Source organism: Schistocerca piceifrons, chromosome X, assembly GCF_021461385.2.
Source record: "Schistocerca piceifrons isolate TAMUIC-IGC-003096 chromosome X, iqSchPice1.1, whole genome shotgun sequence".
Classification (NCBI taxonomy): domain Eukaryota; kingdom Metazoa; phylum Arthropoda; class Insecta; order Orthoptera; family Acrididae; genus Schistocerca; species Schistocerca piceifrons.
Window position 1 is genome coordinate 725,290,089 of NC_060149.1, and position 22,468 is coordinate 725,312,556.

The following is a 22,468-nucleotide window of genomic DNA, read 5'->3' on the forward strand; positions in this document are numbered from 1 at the left end:
TGCTTTACATTTACCACAATACAAAAGTTGTCAATTGTAAGGAAAAAAAAATAGTGATTTAATGCAATCACTCACTTGGGGAGGAGCTGCTGATGCAGTAAACAGATGGCACATGCCGCTTATCTTTGGATCTCCGGAATCCTTGGTCATAATGGTGCAAGTAAATTAATGATACTGCTTGCTGCAGTCCAACCCACACTGTTCCAAGGGAAGGAAGGGGGTATCCGAGAAAGAGAAAAAGAGAGAGAGAGAGAGAGAGAGAGAGAGAGAGAGAGAGAGAGAGAGAGAGAGATATTTTAAGTGATACACAACAAAGAGCAGCAGGGAAGGGAACAGGAAAAGCACAAGGATGAAATTTGATTGAATGATTATGAAATGTGGACTGTGTATTACTTCCCGTCAACGTTTGTTTAAAATGTTAGTTTTCAGAAGGATAGGACTGCTATTGAGTTTACATGCAGAATACAATTATTAATTATTTGTACCAGAACACAAGTAAATTCATGAAATTAATAGGCAGAAAGAACGCACCAACACAAACCAATAAAGGAGTGCACGGCAGGTAAGGAGCAACTGTGGGACAATTTAAAGTACACTGTGCTTTTCATACAACCACACACTGTGGAGAAGGGAGCATCGGTACAAAGCAATTTGCTGGTATCACTGTCTAATTTGAAACTGTAATGTTAATCAATGCTACTGACTGGTGTAAGAATCTGTCAACTGATTTTGTCTGCATAATAAATGTAAAGGTAAATCTGATATATACTGTAAACAAACTTGGCCCAGTCGGTGAAGTGATCTGCAAAAGATCAAAGTACTGACTACCCACCATTTTAAACAATAATGTATCCCTGTTAGCATACTACAGTCTGAACAAAATGGCACTCCACATGACACCTATGCATTAAACAGCATATCACCCTCTACATTAATTTTAGTATGAAATTTTCTTCTTTGTTTCCTAACCATGTAGCTATGCTTCCTTTTTATGTAAAGAACACATCTGCTCTGACAAACAGGCAACTAAAACATATCCACCCTCATTCATCATGTCCAATTTGAATAATTTTTAAATAAATTTAAGGAAGAATACAAAAGGTTGGCAAAGAAGTCCATTCAGTTTATTATTTTCTGCAAGTTATTTCCAGTATAGTCAGGTTTTTATTCTACTCTACTTTCAAAAACAAAATACTAAAATTGGCTGATACCAGTTCTGTGGAAAAGAAAGGAAATAATAAGAACTATATTTTGCTTTACTGATGAGTGGGGCGAGGCGGGGAAGAGAGAGATACGAGCTACAAAGATATTTGACAACACCCAATGTATGAGAAATGTTTTAACAGAACACTTCAAAACTGGTCAGCCAATTTTTATCCTGCAAATCTTGACAGTAGTAGAAAGTTCATTCAGCTCTTCAGTCAGATGGTTTTGAGTGTTATCACAGAACTTGCCAAAAAACAATAGAGGGGAGGGATATGAAGGTTAAAGATTAACTCTTGTAACACACAATATATTCTATTTAAAGAAAGGTAGGTAGAACCTATATAGTTCCTTAGATGTTTCCAGTTTAATGCACATTGTATGAAGTCTTTTGAAACAATCTGATGATTGCAGGTAGCTGTTTGATTTGCAATAGTATGCTTATGAGTAATTTTACAAAGCAGCACCTAACAAGAAGTTGATTATTTACTGTAAGCAGGCAATCATGCTCATAACAGTATCTTTATTAACTAGCGTGTGCTGCCAGGATCTGAACTGGATGAGAGGACTGCAAATGAACACTAATGTACTAGGAAATTACAAGGAGACAGAATACTGGCCACTACTTACCTTCAGAAGATTAAATTCCAGCACTGCCAATACACATAAAAGTACGAACAAATCTGTTCCCAAGTTTTGGAACTAGGAGGACGGGGAAAGAGGTTTCTGAAAGCTGAGAAGGAGTTAGCTGGCCCTCCTTCCCAACCATGAAAAACATCCCTCTTTCCTCCCCGATTAAGAAAGTAACAGTTTCAAAAACCAGGGACAACTGTTTTCTGCTTTAATCTGTGTCAGCATTACTGAAATTTATACCTCCTGAATCTCCAATTCTCCCCCCCCCCTTTGCCCCCTCCCCTAAACACACACACACACACACACACACACACACACACACACACACACTAATGACTCATGCCAACTGTGTATGTTCTACAAGATTTATCTATTTTGAGAATAAGTTTTTGGCTTACTTTAACTACTATCACTGTTTTAAGTTTTGTGTTAGTTATGACAGTAGAATAAATGCTATATAACAAATTCCAATTAAGTTTTGACAAAATTTGAACCTATAATGCAATTTGGCTCTCATTTTGAAACCCCCCTTTGCATTTCTTTACACTTAGTACACTTTACTGCAACAACAGTTACACTGTCCAAGTGATCTTCATTTCAAACTCATTTCATTTGAAACATTTCCCTCAAAGTTTTCTACCAGCTTGCTAACATGTTCAACAACTGTACTGAGTTATTCCCCAGTTGTCTCTTAAGCAAAAACTAGTTTCAAAAGAAAGAAAAAAAATAAAGTACTGCAGAACATATACAATTTGTGTAAAATATTCTGTCTCCTTGCTACACCAAATTACAATAAAACCACTACTGTCTAAAGACTATCTCAATCACCTTCTTAACAAATACAATGTATGTTACCGTCAGAAGCTCTGGTCTTTGTCCTAGTCAGATATGTCAAGGCAACTGGCAGTATCTTATATGAAGGTGTCTCAAACTCCATTCTCATCCACAGTTTTCGTTTACATTGATAAAAAGATTTCAATTTTAACAGTAGTATTAAATAAAATTTGTTGTTCTGATTGAGAGTGGAATAATTAGTGTTCTCTGGACAATGTTTCAATCTGATTCTTATGAGTAATGTATCCATTTGTAAGATGCTTTTCAATCAGTTTGGCAACTACTAAAATTTCAATTATGTTTTACACAACCACATTTCTCCCTTCAAAAGATGTATGGGGACTTCTAGAAAGGTAATGGAAAGTCTAAAATATGTGAGACTGATTGGGAGAGTTTTTCCAAGAATTTCATAGCAACCAAACTTGCCTAAATTATCAATTGATCATCTATCAGAGCATATATTTAATACATTTACTATGGACCCTCCATAACCCCTAAAAGGTTTCAGACTAATTTTGAAACTCCTATTCTGCTGCAATCCACACTGCACATAGTAGTTCACTGATAGTCACAATATTGTGACCAGATTATGTAATTACATTTTTACATGAAAGTTATCATTTCATTACACATTAAAAACTGAAAAGACTTATTTGCCAAACCAATATTCATTTCAAAAAATTTTTCAAAAAGCCAAGAGCTACTTCAATAGTGGAAGTTAAATGAAAACATAACCACCCATCACAACCTACAGCAATAGGTTGGGACAAGGGTTTAACAACTCCATAAGAGATGAAAAAACACTGGGCTTGCACTCACATCAGAGTCCATGATAAGGACTGGTCCCGATGGTGAAACATAATATACATCTAAGGACTTTCTTAAGCTGCTGTGCAAGGAGCTGCAGGTAAAATACAAGAAGCATAACAAAAAACAGAAAAGGTATGATTGATGAGTTAACAATTAACAACAGGAATGCATAACACTGTAATAAGCACAAGTAAGGGAAAGATAAGGGTGACGTGGCTAAAAAAAGAATCAGTAAATGTTATCAGAGACAGTCAAGAATAGGATATACAGTAATTGAGTGTGAGTGTGAGTGTGTGTGTGAGTGTGTGTGTGTGTGTGTGTGTGTGTAGAAGTGTTGGGGCAGGAGCCCAGACAGAGTTCAAGGAAGGGGAGATAAAGATTAGGATGGAGAAGAAAGATCTGATTGGTATAAGAAGGAAATGTGTATATTTGTGGGTGGGGATGGGGCAGCACAGCTGTGCTGTTTCATTATTTATGCAGTATGTGTTTCAATTTAACCTTCTTTGTTCCAGCATCCTTCACCAAACATTCTTCAATGCCTACAAAATTTAATAAATATTGCTTTAAACATTAGTTTAATGTTAAAGTTACCACACAAATAATTTCTTAATGATAACTAAAGCTAATATATGGCCCTTTTTGTTAGAGAAAAAACTGCCTTCTCAATATTGGAAATATGAAGCAAGAGTTCCTATTTCATCACCTTTCATTTTAATACTAAATTGCATGGCACCTTATATATGATCGTAGAAATAATATAAATTAATGGCAACATTCAAGTTCACATTAACACATTTTTGAACAAAAAAAGAAAGCAGGACACAAAATCACTACAAGATTTTCAATGAAAATATATTCAAATACACAAGGTGTCCACTACTACTCTACACTTATTAGTATACTTTTCATACATAAAAATTATCCAAATCTCTTTCTACTATGCTACAGTTATCACTCATAGAATGAAATAATGATGTCTTAGATATCAACCTTCCACTATAGTTCAGTTTTATCCATCACTCAATGAAAGTGACATCCAGTTGTAAGTCCGCAATTTCACAATTTATGAGAATAATTCTGCTCAACCACACTGGAAAACGTCAATCCTCTTAAAATTCTTTTAAGAGGATAACATTATAAATGTGATGGAGATGAATTATTCTTTTAAACTGTTTTTACCAGAGATTTTATTGTGAGATTTTGACATTGAGCTGTTTGTCATTATGCTGAACAGTTCACTTACACCTAATAATTATACACAGTATAAACACTGTAAGCAAATGTATTCAGTAAAGACAATACCCTACAGAGAAAGCTTATGACAGGAAAGTGTCTTACGCGAATTATTTAATGCCTCATACCCAGAGAACAAGTGATGTATTGATGTCTGAATTTCAGAAAACTACAACTCGTATCCTACATGCTGAATTTATGTATTTTGCACACACTCCATTAGGCCAACTGAAGTTTTACTCTAAAGAGTGTGCAACCTGTGGGCTCACAAAGATTGCCAACATAGCTCAAAGTATCTGGACATATGAAAATGATTACATTGCTTTAACAAGAGTTTTTACTAAGTCACATGCATAATTAGCACACATCCCTCCGAGAAGTTCAGGGAAGAAAAACTTTCACATACATCAACCAGAGATGTTATGTCACAGGAGACCTAGTTTCCACCCGAATGGCTAAAGGAAGTGAAACAATATCATTCAAAATTATTATTTCAAAAACTTTCAAGTATTTTCAGAAGGTCCCAATTTCCAGGTGGTGCTTAGGCAGGGAACCTGATAGCATGGCTTAAATTTTATGAAAATTAGTTTATAAAACAGAATTCTGCAGAACTGTATTTTGACACAAGCATGACCATGTCTTTTTGGTTGCTTCCTTTGCTCATTTCAGCGGACGCAAGATCTCCCATTTTGTAACAGAAAGAAAAAACAAATGGCAGTTGCAGACTGAGGCTTGTAAGAACCAACAAAAAAAGTGCATCTCCTGTGGCTGACAGCAACAGATGAAATTTTTACTTCTGTTATTTTTGTGCCTCATAAAAAATTCTTTAAAATAAAGATGTGCAGCTACGAAACTCCCAGCTGGTGGAATATACAAACAAGATATGGAAGAAGTTATACATTAACCAAAATGCAAAAAGAATAAAAGTATTCTAAAATTAATGACAAAAAATGGATACACAGCAGTAGTTACAATGAAAGTGTTGACAGTGCACATCAGCAGCATAAATATTTCAAATTAATTATTTAACTGAGGGACAATGACATTAGTTCCAACTTCGATGAAAGAAATTTTCACTAATTGCAAAATCCTCATGTATAAGGTTTTTGGACATCACAATATCAAGTCAGTTTCAATTCACTTTTGACAGTCATAAAATTTCTCTAAGAAGAAAATGGAGATTTTCTGTTAAGCATGAAGGAATAAAATGATAAGTGTTTTATTTTTCAGAATGAAACAACAGATGTGCAGGAAGAATACTAATCTGGTAAGTAGTAGGAAGGGTAATTGCTAAAGGTAGAGTATGAAACTATTAGAAAATTCATTCTGACAAATATAACAAAACTAACAGACTTTTGGCTTAACAGAATTAAACTTTGAGGTTTCCTTAAGAAAGCTGTACAGATTTTTCCTGTAGACAACACCAAATGGAACACTAAAAAAGCATTTCTCCCCTTTCCAGTTTACATATTTAGTCCATGAATAAGAAAGAAGGTGAAAATTAATCAAGCCAACAACATGCATAAAATTAAAGAAGAGCATTCCTACCTATAATCAGATAATGGCTGAGTTGCTTACCCAGTCCCATTAGGTTGGGTGCTGTCTGACTTGCATCTATCGTGGCAACTTCTCCCAAACCATTCACTGCTATTCCATTCACCATATTCACTGCTAGAAAGGAAGGAATTATGAAAAAGTGTCATGTGGTTCACGAGTACTTTAAAGTAAAAAGTATACAATCATTTCAAAATTGTAACACAAAAAACAAATGCAAATATGTTAGATTAAACACAACCAGCAATTTTTGAATATTGTCTCACTAGGATTGTGTTCCAAGACTGGCCACTATACAAACATGTGAAAACTATAATTTTCCAGTACTGAGAAAGGGAGGTGTTTGTTGGGGGGTAGGTGTTTGTTGGGGGGGGGGGAGGTGTTTGTTGGGGGGGGGGGGAGGTGTTTGTTGGGGGGGGGGAGGTGTTTGTTGGGGGGGGAGGTGTTTGTTGGGGGGGGAGGTGTTTGTTGGGGGGGGGGAGGTGTTTGTTGGGGGGGAGGTGTTTGTTGGGGGGGGAGGTGTTTGTTGGGGGGGGGGAGGTGTTTGTTGGGGGGGGGGAGGTGTTTGTTGGGGGGGAGGTGTTTGTTGGGGGGGGAGGTGTTTGTTGGGGGGGGGAGGTGTTTGTTGGCGGGGGGGAGGTGTTTGTTGGGGGGGGGAGGTGTTTGTTGGGGGGGAGGTGTTTGTTGGGGGGGGAGGTGTTTGTTGGGGGGGGAGGTGTTTGTTGGGGGGGGAGGTGTTTGTTGGGGGGGGAGGTGTTTGTTGGGGGGGGAGGTGTTTGTTGGGGGGGGGAGGTGTTTGTTGGGGGGGGGAGGTGTTTGTTGGGGGGGGGAGGTGTTTGTTGGGGGGGGGGAGGTGTTTGTTGGGGGGGGAGGGTGTTTGTTGGGGGGGGGGAGGTGTTTGTTGGGGGGGGAGGTGTTTGTTGGGGGGGAGGTGTTTGTTGGGGGGGAGGTGTTTGTTGGGGGGGGAGGTGTTTGTTGGGGGGGGGAGGTGTTTGTTGGGGGGGGAGGTGTTTGTTGGGGGGGGAGGTGTTTGTTGGGGGGGGAGGTGTTTGTTGGGGGGGGAGGTGTTTGTTGGGGGGGGGAGGTGTTTGTTGGGGGGGGGAGGTGTTTGTTGGGGGGGGGAGGTGTTTGTTGGGGGGGGAGGTGTTTGTTGGGGGGGGGGAGTGTTTGTTGGGGGGGGAGGTGTTTGTTGGGGGGGAGGTGTTTGTTGGGGGGGGGAGTGTTTGTGGGGGGAGGTGTTTGTTGGGGGGGAGGTGTTTGTTGGGGGGAGGTGTTTGTTGGGGGGGAGGTGTTTGTTGGGGGGGAGGTGTTTGTTGGGGGGAGGTGTTTGTTGGGGGGGAGGTGTTGTTGGGGGGGGAGGTGTTTGTGGGGGGGGAGGTGTTTGTTGGGGGGGGAGGTGTTTGTTGGGGGGGGGGAGGTGTTTGTTGGGGGGGGAGGTGTTTGTTGGGGGGGGGAGGTGTTTGTTGGGGGGGGGGAGGTGTTTGTTGGGGGGGGGAGGTGTTTGTTGGGGGGGAGGTGTTTGTTGGGGGGAGGTGTTTGTGGGGAGGAGCAAGCAGTGTGGGGTGGAAGAGTATCAGATCAATTTTAATCAATATCTGTTGTATTACAACTCACATACGGAGTAAGGAAAAAATGACTGCCTATATGCCTCTCTCGTACCTTATTCTCGCAGTCTAGGGTCTTGTACAAGGGGTGTTTGAAAAGTCCATGCAAAGTCCGAGAGATGGCACACCGGCGCATATCTAGGTCATGTTTAGTTAGTAGCATCTTTAGAAGGAACACACACCAAGTTTCAGCCATATTGGTCTATTCTTTGTGTTTGGCATTCGTGTGAATCAAGGAAGTCGACTGATTGTCAAAAAATGGATGAAGAAGAATTTCGTGTGGTGATTAAACATTACTTTACGAAAGGCAAAATGCCTCAAGAGACTAAAGAGAGCTTGATAAACAATTACAGTGACTCTGCACCTTCAATTAGAACAGTTTATAAGTGGTTTCAAAATTTTCGGAGTGGCCATATGGACACAAGGGATGCTGAACGTTCTGGATGCCCTGTGGAGATAACGACTCCAGAAATCATTGATAAAATACATGATATGGTGACGAATGACAGAAGAGTTAAGGTGCGTGAGATTGCTAGTGCTGTGGGCACCTCGAAGAACGGGTACATAATATTTTGCATAAACATTTGGACATGAGGAAGCTATCCGCAAGATGGGTTCAACAATTGCTCATACTTGGCTAAAAATTGAATCACATGAAGTGTTGCAAGGATTGTTTGCAGCTGTTCAGGAAGAATCCGCAGGACTAAGTGTTGTTTTGTCACTGTGGATGAAACGTGAGTACATTACTATACTCCTGAGACCAAAAAACAATCTAAGCAATGGGTTACCAAGGGAGAATCCTCACCTAAGAAGGTGAAGAGCAGTCCTTCAGCTGGAAAGGCTAAGGTGACTGTCTTTCGGGAATCGCAAGAGATAATCCTCATCAACAATTAGACCGTTTGGAAACCGAGCTGCAAGAAAAACGACGGCAATTGGACCGCAAAAAAGTGATTTTTCATCACGACAATGCACCAGCCCACACCTCAGCAGTTGTGGTCGGAAAATTAATGGAAATAGGATTCCAACTCGTTTCACATCCCCCCCCCCCCCCCCCCATTCACCAGACTTGCCTCCCTTGGACTACTATTTGTTCCCAATTTGAAGAAATGGCTGGCGGGGCAAAGATTTTATTCAAATGAGGAGGTGATTGCAGCAACTAATAGCTATTTTGCAGACTTGGGCAATTTCTATTATTAGGAAGGGATCAACAAATTAGAACAGCATTGGATGAAGTGTGTAAGTCTAAAAGGAGACTGTCGAAAAATAAGTTTTCCCCAAACATGTAAGTAGTTTTTATTTTTGGACAGACTTTTCAAATGCCCATCGTATGTTATTTCCTTTACAGGTGCAACATTTTCCGAGAACCCTCACACACACACACACACACACACACACACACACACACACACACACACACACACACTCTTCCATTCATCTTCACCACTACTGATTTTCACATGTCCATCAAATTTTACATTTCTTAGTACTATCTGTAAATATTTAAACAGTGTGACATGCTATAGGTGCTCATTACTAATTTCATAATCACAGACTGTTAGGTTCATTCTCTGAACCGAGCACTGCATTTTGTCGTATAATCATTTTGTATGTCCAGGAGCACCAAAATCAAGTTCATTCAACAATTCTCCGACAAACTGAGCTATCCGGCCATGACTCTCAACCTTCCCTAATAGCCTCTACTCTACTTTCCAAACTCTCCCACATACTTAAGCAGGAACTAATGGTCTTTGAAGAAAAGATAACATGAGCATTAGCCTGGCAAAACAACAGTGATAAAATAATGTGTAAACAATTTCACCAGTGCATACTGCAGTGCTCATGTTTGTATATCAATATGAATATGGCCTTTGCCTTATTGGATTCTTCTCAGAAATACAGTGTGGAATATCGCATGTCCTCTAATCTAGTGTGATCTGACACAAAACATTTACAGCATATTTTTACTACTGCACTAAATTCACCCCAACAGAAACCAAAACCTTTGATTTATTCACTGTTACCATCCTTTAACGTACTGTATCATTGGAAATATTCTTGGATTGTGGGACATGTTATCCACGAATGCCTGGATTATGTAACACTATTTTTAGAGAATTTCGAAAATACTGCCTGTTTTGGAACCATCCCACCTCATAACCAACAGCTTCTGGTCACTTCATTAACCTACCCTAAATCACTTTCATCACGAATCCTTAACTATTCAATTGACATTAATCAAATACGAATAAGTTATAAAATATGACATACCTCAGAAAAGACATTCTGAAGCACAAAAAAGGAAGAATAAGCATTTTTAATTCTACGTAAACGAAACTAGCATACTTTCAGACAACCAAAAAGAGGAAAAAACATATCATAGAATGATATAACTAAAACTATAAAAATGAATTTCAATTATGGGCAGCAGCTAGACAAAACCCTTTCAGATGTTTACAGCATGGTTAAAACTCAAAAATTTTCTTCAGCCAGCATTACTTACCCTGACGTGCTCCCTGTGCATCGATCTGGCTCCAGTATGTTTCACTTGGAGAGGTATGATTGACACCAGGTGGAGGTTGTGCTGCTTGTCCGTGTAACGGAAATAAGGGTTCTTTAAGTCCAGTGTATTAGATGACCTTGTTACCTGTGCCTTCCACACATAGCTCAATTGTTACATCATAACTCTGCCTGTCAAAGAGATTAGAAACTCATCAGCTAATTCTTATCTTTAAAAAGAAGTTTTCTATAGTCTATATGATGGAATCATTATTAAAATATTTACATTAAAGGAGACAAAATACTCAGGAGTGGGATTTTTCCACTTTTAGATGGTTCTATCAACAATAGTTACTTTTTAAGCTTTTATGTTCCTTCTTTGGGGAGGGGGGGGGAGTCGGGGGGGGGGGGGGAGTCAGGGAGGGAGGGAGAGGGAGGGAGAGGGAGGGGGAGGGAGGGGGAGGGAGGGGGAGGGGAGGGAGGGGAGGGAGGGGGAGGGAGGGGGAGGGGGAGGGAGATGGGGGGGAGATGGGGGGAGGGAGATGGGGGGAGGGGAGAGAGAGATGGGGGGAGGGGAAGAGGGGGTGGGAGGGAGAGGGGGGAGGGAGAGGGGGGAGGGAGAGGGGGGAGGGAGAGGGGGGGAGGGAGAGGGGGGAGGGAGAGGGGGGAGGGAGAGGGGGGAGGGAGAGGGGGGAGGGAGAGGGGGGAGGGAGAGGGGGGAGGGAGAGGGGGGAGGGAGAGGGGGGGAGGGAGAGGGGGGGAGGGAGAGGGGGGAGGGAGAGGGGGGAGGGGGAGGAGAGGGAGAGGGAGGGAGAAGCTGTCATCAGGGTAAATGGTGGGCCAACACCATATGGAATTCCAGCATTACCGATGGAGAACACCAAGAACTTGTTTTCAGCCAGGTGTCCGGATACTTTTGATCACATCGTGTACATACTGAGAGGTCAATGTCAGAATTCCCAGACTCTGAACAGGGCTCAAAAGAAGGTTTACGAACTTACACTACACATTGCCCAAACTGTCAATTTCTGGACCAAGAATAAGGGAAAATACAGCCGCATTCCTTTTTTGAACAATATCCTGAATATGGGTTTTCTATGTCAGCTTACCATCTATGATGAACACCTAGGAATTTGGACTGTTGGGACTTGCTAATCATATACCCACATTTTGTGTAATCAAAATGTCAGAACTGTATGTTAGAAACAGTAGAACTAAGTCTCATTGTTATTTAGCATCAATTTACTTTGTACAAGCAATGAACTTATGTCTTTAACTGCATTATTTGACAGATTACCTATGTTGCACTTAACTAGTGTCATTAGCAAACCGAATCATTTTAAAATCACTGCTATCTGTCAATCACAAAGTAAATACAACTGAACGGTATAAAACTAAAATGACTTTTGCTGCTTTTAAAAGCTTAAGATAGATCCTTGCGACAATGGTTAAATTATATCATACAAATGTGCCTTAGTTTCAGACAAGGTATTTTATGGGGCCTCATAACTTTTCAATCACTATAATCACTGGACTGTGGTGAGAAGAAATAATTACTGGACCATGGTGGGAAGAAGAGTGGATATAATGCAAATGGTTACACATTTTAATTTTTATGGGGCAGGCAATAATGCATATATAAAGTAGGTCAGTAATTATTCTTACATATAGTAGCCAGTACAATGCAGTTGGAAAGAAAAACAGGGAAACTCCTTTCACAATGCATGACCAAGGAGGTAAGGGTTGCCGAGGTCACATTTTACTAACAGCCAACCCTCCAAAGTCAATTTTCCACAGAGCAACAAGAGGACTTCACACTTGTGGAGAGATAAATATCTAATGTGTTGCCCAGCTGACAATGGAAATGTCACAGCCATTCTTCGAGCTGCAGATTATCTCAGCAAAGCAGCACTTGTGTTGGATAATTATACATGTAGATGAGCAGAATGTGATCCTGTTCTGTCGTTTACCAGGAAATGGCAGACCTGTTTGTTTTTAAACTACTTCATGATGCCATTAAGAATATTAGGGTCTGATCTCATAGACCTACCACGCTGTAAAGCTTGCCTAAAATTCCTAAATGAGATGTTGCCCTGAGACCCATTATTAGTGCTGTTGGTTTTCCCCACCTACAAATTAGCCTAATATCTTGTTACATCAAGGTGCCCATAATGGTTGTGAACATGTGATGTTCACACTGAAAACTATGATTTTTGTCAAGATAAAAGTAAATCAGTTTAGCTCAATAATATTGAGGGCTAACTGGATGTAGTTTCTGTTAACAAACAGCTCTGTGGCAGGTACGTTAAAACTGTTACCAGACTGCTTTCCTCCTTGAGACTGAAGCTGTTTTGTCACCATCTAATTTTTGCTATGCAGAAAATTTTATGAAATGACAGATGGAATGGCCTTGGGTCCTCCACTATTTCCAGCCATGGTTAACAACTTCTTTATGGAGCATTTTGGAGAGCAGTTGTAAATAAGTCGACACAAGAAGCTACTGTGTCTTACAAAAACCACTTGTATTCTTGGATTTTTGAAGATTATAATAGTTTGCACAATGCAAATAAATGGTAAAGATGGAATACCAGAGATCTTAAATGGTGTTTTTCACAAGTCTCTAGGTTTAAATTCAAATTTGACTAATGACCCTTTTTTGTAATTTTAATATGCTGATACTTGCTTCATATTTTGGATTTCCCCAAAATATCATCCCATATTCAGGATGTGAATGAAAGTAGGCACAATATACACTCTTTAGTGTTTTTTCATTACAGTAGGATTTTGTTAAGCAAAGAAGATAGCAGTTCTTGCTGAATTTTGCAATAAGACATTTCATTTTCACATTCTATTTTATTGTGCTTTGTAATCCTAGGAATTTGGTTTCTGTACTGTTGCCAACTGGCTCATGATTGATGGAGACAAATGGAATGTACATATTACTGTTTAGAGCACTGAAATTTTAGCCAGATAGTTTCCTTTGTTCTAAGCTGACTATTCTGTGCTCAGTTGCAGAGTCATTTTGTGGTCATGTTTACTGATTGCTTTAACTCTTCCTTACTTCTTCTTTTAGTAGAATTTTGGTATCATCTACAAGTGTGATAGTTTTATAAATGTCACCCCACACATTTTCAATGCATCTGGGAAAGTGCCTGCTTAGAGCAAGCAGTCACATCAGTGCAAGTGCTTCAAATCAGATAGAGCACTCTTTGTTAAGATCGGTACAGAAAAATCACCAATACATGCGGAGTTGGAGTTTTTCTAATCCTTCTAATACATCTGTTACTTCATCTTGCATGGCAGTGCTGATGCACATTGACCTATTACATGTGGTTATTTTAGGTTTGTTACTTTATTTTCTTGTGACAATGTTACATTTTTACACAATGCTCTCTTTTCACCAGTGGCTTTTCATAACACCCCATATAGCCTAACTGTTTGTTGAATTTTATATGTATTTACCATTACATATTATTTTTGCTGCTCTCATTACTTTTCTTAGTATTTTTAATATTTTTTATAATATGTTTAATTCACATGAGGAAGTAATCATGTTACACAGTATAGCACAATTATGACTTTTCTTTCCTCTCAGCTGAGCTGTATACTAGCCAGAAGCAGTACTTCAACCAGAGTTTTTAAACATTGCAAAGATATTCACTGAGGCATTTACATTCCAACAGGTTTCGCTATCACAAACCACCAACATCTAGCAGCATAATGACATTCAATGGTTCTTCATAAAGATGATGGAAATTGTATAAAGCTCTGGTGATTTATTTTCCTTTCTTTCTAATGTGATGTGGCAAGACTTATGACACCATTTTATACAAGGATGTTATCATGAGAAACTTTGTTCCCATACTAAAAATTATAAATTTATAACATTTCGATTTTAGCTCTAAAACTGTTACTGCTTTAAATAGCATGATCTGGTTTCTTTTACATTTTACACTTGTCTGTCATGAATCAACTGATTGTCAATACTCCAATACTGACACCAAGGGCATGTTTACACGAAATAGCTAATGATGAATTCAAATGGAACATTAAATCTGCCAAAGTGGAGGTGAAAATGAAAGGAGGTACAAAGGGGGAAACAAAAGCAAAATAAAAAAACCTGTCCTAAAAATATAAATCTGGAATGTTCCTTTGTTCAGTTGTCTACAGACTTCCACTTCTGAAAATGTACATAGGCAAAAGTCCAATATTCAAATTAAATTATAACAGTAGTTTTCAGCATTTTTTTAAATTTACCTTTGATTGGCTAAAAGCAAAACTCGTCCAGTAAGCAGCTGTCCAGCTTTCACAAAAATTGGTGTCTCCAAGAGACATCTAACCTGGTACCAATGTGTGAGAGGCTCTGATGGAGCTGTTGAGAGCCATATTGTTGAATTTTTGCCAATAAATGCAACATCAAACCAGAACGCTAATCCATGAACTGTTCCAGATTCCAACAGGTGAAACTGCAGAGGAATTTCTGTAAGATGAAAATGAATTAATGTGTTTTAATAAACATGTGATCTTAAAAGCTGGAGCTCAAATGTGTGCACTTCTCATAACACAAAAATGTGTACTAGACATAGTGCATAATTACCAAGAATAGCAATTTCCCACCATATTTATCAGTTTATGGATTGAGTATCTTCAATTTGGAAAGCGATTAACACCATTATTCTACTGCAAACAATTCTTCCCCAGAGTAAACACTTTGACGTCACTATAAACCGTAAAGTAAAATACTCTTTCAGACAATCACAAACGGCTTTGCTATTGTTTGAAATTCCAGTCCAATATTTGTAAGTATTATAAAGTAACAACTATGATTGTCCACACAGATGTCACATTAGGCAAAGTACTCTATTTGTGTTTAAATAAAACCATTCATTCAGCAGTTTTCTGTACTTACCTATTCGATGGAGATCTGTTTCACTGGCCTGCTGAAAATCCACAGTATGCCTGACAGACTTTGCCATACAAACACGGACATCAAATGTGTCCACTATGGGTTGCCGGAAATACTCTTTCATTGCAGCATGCCTTAAACTGCTTAAGTCCACTCCATGGAAACACTGCTGATACCTGGCAAAAAAAGGTCACAGTCAACTCTCTAGAGGTTTACCACCTGATTAGTATAATTTTAGGACAGATTTGTGTAATAACAGCACTACATAAATACATGCTTTAATAATGAGGAACTGATTTAAAAATTACATGTAGCATAACTTTATTACATACATGTCATTATCTCCAGGCTGTTCTCTTTTTCCTTTCGTTGTACATACCAGTAGATAACACTCCCCTCAAAACCTGTAGGGGTTACTAGTTAGTGTACTTTTCATGCAAAGGGAGGTGTCCTTTTTGTAACTCTGTGCTAACATTTGGTTTAGAAGCTGAAAGAAAAATAGGAGAAAGAAGAACACTGTTTTCTGTAACTGACCCCCGGTATTTACTGAAAGATTAGAAATAATTGCCTACCAAAACTGATAGGCATCTGTTCAATTTTTCTTCATTTGAATGCTTCTGGATGTCTTACTTTTTACTTAGAACTGCACGTTACCACATATCCAGGATCTGATCTAATGGGTAGAGGGGATTAAGACTAGATTTTGCATGACCTTGTCAAAAAATAGTCACTCTGTATACAAATATTTCAATTTCCCTGTGATACAATGCAAAGTTTTCACTTAAATACATGTTGACTTGCAAGAAGATGCTAAAATAATGAATGACAGCAACACACACACACACACACACACACACACACACACACACACACACACACACACAGAGAGAGAGAGAGAGAGAGAGAGAGAGAGAGAATTGTCCACTGATCTAGATTTCTTTGAAATGAACTGAGTGAGGTGACACAGTGGTTAGCACACTGGACTCTCACTCAGGATGACGACAGTTCAAACTCGCGCCTGACAGCCTACTTTAGGTTTTCTGTGATTTCCCTAAATTGCTTCAGGTAAATGCCAGGATGGTTCCTGTACAAGAACACGGCCTACGTCCATCCCCACCGTTGTCCAATCCAATGTGGCCTATGACCTCACTGTTTGGTCCCCTACCCTGAATCAACCAACCTGAAAACCACAGAGAAACCTGAAGTTTCCACTTAATTTTCCTGTTTGGTGTTTTTACTCCTTCCTTGTTAAATTATATAACATGTAACCACAGTCCTCTGCACTTTATATTTATTTGTACTTAACTTCATAGGAAATGTTTAGTACACATAATTAAAAAGATTATCTCAACTGAAGCCACGAACTGACATGCAGCAGCAACATCTAGCCTGCCAGAATACAAGCATGTCACTTGCCACTGTACAGTCATATAACTGGTTTCCTGTAGATGCCAACACTTATTTCGAAATGGTGATCATGCACTGACAATTTGTAACTTAGTGATGAAGATTGTACCGCTTCTTATTGTGGCTGTACCATCTTCATATTTAATGACACAATATGTGAAGTACATCAAATCGATTCAGGTATGGAAATGTTGTCATATTTTGCTTAAAGTTATTTCCAATTCTATATGTGTAATTTGGAACAGTGCAGTCAGTAGTCACTGTTGAAATGCAGAAATGGAGGTGGGAGGGGAGGAGGAGGAGGAGGAAGAGCAAAGTCATCTTTGAAATTAAGCTGCTGTTCATCTCAAATTCACTTTCCTTATAAACAGTACTTTGCTATCTTACAATTTTTTTGTTTCTTTCATCAAACTAAACTATTCATACTTTTTTACATGATCATCTCTGACTGAAAAAGTGTGTGTACTCACCAGAAATTTGCTTTGTTAAACTGCTCCATGTAAAGGTTATCATCAGTAAAGGGGGCTATATGCAGATCCCCCCTGGTTGGGAACATTTTACCTAAATTAAAAACCAAACGATCTTTATCAGAATTTATACATATCACAATACATGTCTACTACAATATCTAAAAACTGTAAAATCCTGCGAACTAAATGACTGACAAAATAAAAATTTAACATCATCCCTCTTTATAACACCAACTGATTCTTTTACAAAGAATTCTTTTGTGTCGCATATTGAAATTATCTTTTCTTTTCATTTTGTCCATTAAGCAAGCTAATTCTGTAAAAACTGTACGGGGATAGTTATTACTGATTTTAGTACCAATATCAACTTAATCAAACAATATACGAAGGACAGGAATCCTTTTTACACTTGTTAAGGTAAAATACACTACAGTGAATGATAAAAGCAACATACTAATTTTTACAGTAGCAATTACCTATATTCACATTTACTTATTCATTGCTGCGAGATAGCATCATTCCCTTCACATTCCAGCTACCCAGCTATACAGGGTGGTCCATTGATCGTGACTGGGCCAAATAGCTCACGAAATAAGTGTCAAACGAAAAAACTACAAAGAATGAAACTTGTCTAGCTTGAATGGAGAAACCAGATGACACTATGGTTGGCCCGCTAGATGGCGCTGCCATAGGTCAAACGGATATCAGCTGTGTTTTTTTAAAATAGGAATCAACATTTTTTATTACATATTCATGTAGTACATAAAGAAGTATGAATGTTTTAGTTGGACTATTTTTTTCACTTTGTGATATATGGCGCTGTAATAGTCACGAACATATGGCTCATAATTTTAGGCGAACAGTTGGTAACAGGTAGGTTTTTTTAATTCGAATACAGAACGTAGGTACGTTTGAATATTTTATTTCGGTTGTTCCAATGTGATAAATGTGCCTTTGTGAACTTATTTCTGAGATCGCATGCTGTTGCAGCATGATTACCTGTAAATACCACATTAATGCAATAAATGCTCAAAATGATGTCTGTCAACCCCAATGCATTTGGCAATACGTGTAACGACATTCCTCGCAACAACGAGTAGTTCACCTTCCGTAATACTCGCACATGCATTGTCAATGCGCTGACGCATGTTTTCAGGCATTGTCCGTGGATCACAATAGCAAATATCCTTCAACTTTCCCCACAAAAAGAAATCCGGGGACGTCATATCTGGTGAACATGCCAATTGGGCATTTTGATCACAATAGCTATACATCAACACGATATCTACATTTTCCGCAATTGGTAAACGGTCCATTTTAACACGGGTAATGTATCAGGAAGCAAATCCCATCTGCACTGACAGAATGTTACGTGATACCACATACTTATACATTTGTGACTATTACAGCGCCATCTATCACAAAGCAAAAAAAAAGTGGTCTAACTAAAACATTCATATTTCTTTACGTACTACACAAATATGTAATAAAAAATGGGGGATCCTATTTTAAAAAATAGCAGTTGATATCCGTTTGACCTATGGCAGTGCCATCTAGCGGACCAACCATAGTGCCATCTGGTTTCCCCCTTCAAGCTACACAAGTTTCGTTCTTTGTAGTTTTTCATTTGACACACACACACACACACACACACACACACACACACACACACACACACACACACACACACAGATTAAACTTATCAGCCAAGAATCTTTTAATTAAATAATGGAAGGAATAAAGGTAACCACTCATTGTAGGTGAGACACTGAGTAACCCAAGATTGAACTTTCAGTTAAGCTTTCAGACAACAAACACTTGAGTTTATCCTTGTGCAGGTAGGCGAAGTTGCGTAGGAGAGGTGTTGAAATACGATGTGTGGGAGAAAGTGGGAGAACAGTATAGACTGGAGGAAGAGGGATACCACATAAACAAGGGTGTTGATTAAATGGATAGATGGTCAGTGAATTGTTGCCCTCACTCCATCCATTGTGTTTCACCCATAACTTTTGACTATTACACTGACTAATTCTCAAATTATGCATTCAGAACAGCATTTGTCATGACTCTCAACATAATAATTTAATGGCAATGACATTTAAACTATTACGACAGTTAGATACCTGAGTAATCAAATCCCAGAAATATTCTTGAGCACACAAACACTTTTCCTTATAACGTAAGATATGTTAATTGTTTAACCCCCTCACTGCTACAGATGTGCTACTGCTGATTATCTGAGCTGGCCTTATTATGGCTCTGTGCTGAATGCTTTGGATGTAGTTTATGTGGTAAATGCTTTAGAATCTGTACATACACTCCGTACACTTCCTCTGTGCTCTAGGTGCATTTTAGCACAATAAATCATTCACAAATGATTCATAAGGGAAATCAAGTGCTTGTTGGAGCACTCTTTTGGTGTAACTGAAAACATTTTGAATCTGATAATAAAATCACCTGATAAAGAGATGAATCTGTACAACTTTTTACTAACTGATGTTATGTTGTGTATTTACTTTTAGTTCAAAATAGATGTCATTGCCTATGAAGAACCAGGTCCATCTATTGCCGGCACACTACTACATCTGGAGAGATGCTTAAAACACTGAATCTTTAAGGTTTTGAATTGTTTACATGAGTGCAGTTTGTGTTATAAATCCTTTTGTAAGTTCCACAACAACTTCTGCAATCAATTACCATGACCCCAGTTGCATCTATCTACATTACTCGGCAATACTTCTTGAATATCACAAGTGAAAGAATTTGTACAATTTTCATTTTACTGACAATGTATGCTGTGTAATTACATCGTGTACAAAATAGATATAGCATAATCTAAAACATTAAGTCTGTTTCTTGTCAGCATACTTCCTCATTTGGAGACAGACTCCAAAGTGAGGCAACAGTTGTTTGGATACTTTTTACAATAATTAGTATGTATTTTCAATCCCTCCTTATGTCAGACACGTTTCAAGATCAAATAATCAGGGTATTCAAATGCAATTCTTTTAGCCATATTAGAATAGTTTTATAACATCGTAAAGTGACACAAAGTGATTAATATATATAGCTCTTATTCAAGTGGTATACGACTCTTGCGCATATACGTCACGAACAGGTCAGGAACTTTTAAGCATTTGAATACTTGTTTCAATGTACAGTATGTATTTCAATGATGTTTTACAACCCTAGGTAAATTTCAATGTCAAAAATAATGGTAACTGAATACATTTTTCTACATTACATGGAAATAATTTTAGTGAATTGTTAACAAGTGTAGCTATAATACTTTTGTTTTACTGGCACAATGTATGTAGTGTAATTACTAGGGGGACAAAAAATTCACAATCTGAGATAAATGTGAATGTAGATGTGAATCTGCCTCAAAGTGCAGAAATGGGAAATTGCCCTCTAAGTGCTGTTTTATAGCAAATTGTATCTAAATGAACTATTTTATCAGAGAGAGTGTGAAACAGCTTTATTTTCTGTGAAAACATGTCCAGTTTTTGGTTACTGGTATTGTATATTGTCTAAAGTAGCCCAGTTTCTAATTACAATATGCATAAGAACAAGTTTGCAAAATAAAAAGTGTACCAACATGACATACCACTTATAGGCTACGTACCTCGTCAGTTCTATCTGTAGTGTTAAGTATGGGTCGCACCAATATAAATGCCCACAAAACATCACCATCAATATTGGTACTTGGCAGATTTTTATAATTAGCAAATTTGAAGGGAAAAGAAAAAAAAAAAAAGACGTGTAGATCATTTTAAAAACAACCTAACTTAAGTTTTCCAAAAGCAAACACTTCACTCACAAGGATCCCCAGTAACTACTTTCCTTTTCTTAACAGCGAATTTCAAAGTACTATGTTACAGTATGCGCCTTCAGGCACATAATGTGGCAACCTTTTGAACTTCCACTTATCATTTATAAACAAAAAATCAGATACAAATTTGGTCATGAAAGAAAGATGCAAATTTGGCCAAAAAGGAAAACTGCAAAATTGGGCAAAAAAGAAAGATGCTTATTTGAAAAAAAAAAAAAAAAAAAAAAAAAAAAAAAAAAAAAAAAAAAAAAAAAAAAAAAAAAAAAAGATAGATGCAAACTTTGCTACAAACATACGCAAATTTTCAGGTACCTGAGAATTATATTATGTACAGAATATAGAATGAAGCATCTAACACCATGTCTGTCTGCCAGTGAACTACATGTGAAAGAACTACGAATACTTTTTACACTCATTTTATTGTTTCCATTTTTCTTTCTGATGAAGGTTTTGAACCCCGCCACCTAAAGAATTTATTCAGAAGTCCAGACGATAGTTAAGTTTCTATATGCACTAAGTCTCTAAATAGATTGCAAAGCATAATGTTACTCTGCAAGTTTCCATTTGTATCTGGTTTCCTGGTCTATTTTCTTTTATGGAAAACAAGCATATGTGAATTAGCGTATTTTTCTTTGAATGTTTACCCACAGTAACATTCGGAAATGCCTTCCTTAAGGGGATACTCATTGTCAGAGCACCTCCTTCTGCCAGCTTTTCTTTGTTCTGTTGCATGTTGTTTTACAGTTTACCTAAGAAATGAGAGAGAAAACTCAGTATGCCATTTTTCACCCTGTAATAAACCCATGGAGAGCATGAGCATTTAAAATGCACAAATACAGAATGTGAAAAAATGTTTCTTGTATCATTTCAGCCTTACACACTGATATTGTTGAGGTCAGTACCTTGTCACAACAGACAACTGCTCGTATACTTCAATTGTAATCTACAATACATTGGGGTATCTTTATCCCCCACTCAATGTTTCTGTCAAGTTTCTCTGTTTCAATGATTTTGTTGTGTTTCATGAGCTCAAACATTCACACTTCTCTTATCACAATACTTGAGAGCAATCATTTTGTCAGTTGACTAGCTCAGTTTCTCGTTTCAGTTTCCTCTGCAGTTCTGGCATGTTGCGTCTATTCTTACGAACAGTCCCCAATACGCGGTTGTTCCATGGTTGTGAAGGCAGAGCAATAGGTCTGGGCTAGCATATCAATTGCTGATATACAGAGTATTTCTCTGTCCAAATGTGGTCTCTCAACACTTAGGAGCCAGTTGTTTTGAAGATTATTGGGCCTACGAAACCTGCCATTTACACCATTGTTTAAAGTGTTACTGGCACATGTGTAATTGATGTGGCACATGTGTAATTGACGTATCTTCAAGGATAATACAGACAATAAAAAGACCAAGCTTCAAGATTTATTTTTCATCATCACTATAGTTCTTTAATAAATTACAAATTTTAAAGTAATAACAGAAAGTA

At 38.2% G+C, this 22,468-nt stretch overlaps 1 protein-coding gene across 1 annotated transcript in view; it reads right to left on the reverse strand.

Moving 5' to 3' along the window:
* The window catches only part of LOC124721483 (probable histone-arginine methyltransferase CARMER), a 133,113-nt gene that overhangs the window by 77,652 nt on the left and 32,993 nt on the right, over window positions 1-22,468 (reverse strand). Inside the window, 7 exon segments of the mRNA XM_047246489.1 lie at window positions 6,292-6,384; window positions 10,372-10,464; window positions 10,467-10,510; window positions 10,512-10,559; window positions 14,625-14,847; window positions 15,277-15,449; window positions 17,151-17,241. Of these exon segments, the coding sequence (XP_047102445.1) occupies window positions 6,292-6,384; window positions 10,372-10,464; window positions 10,467-10,510; window positions 10,512-10,559; window positions 14,625-14,847; window positions 15,277-15,449; window positions 17,151-17,241 (765 nt within the window).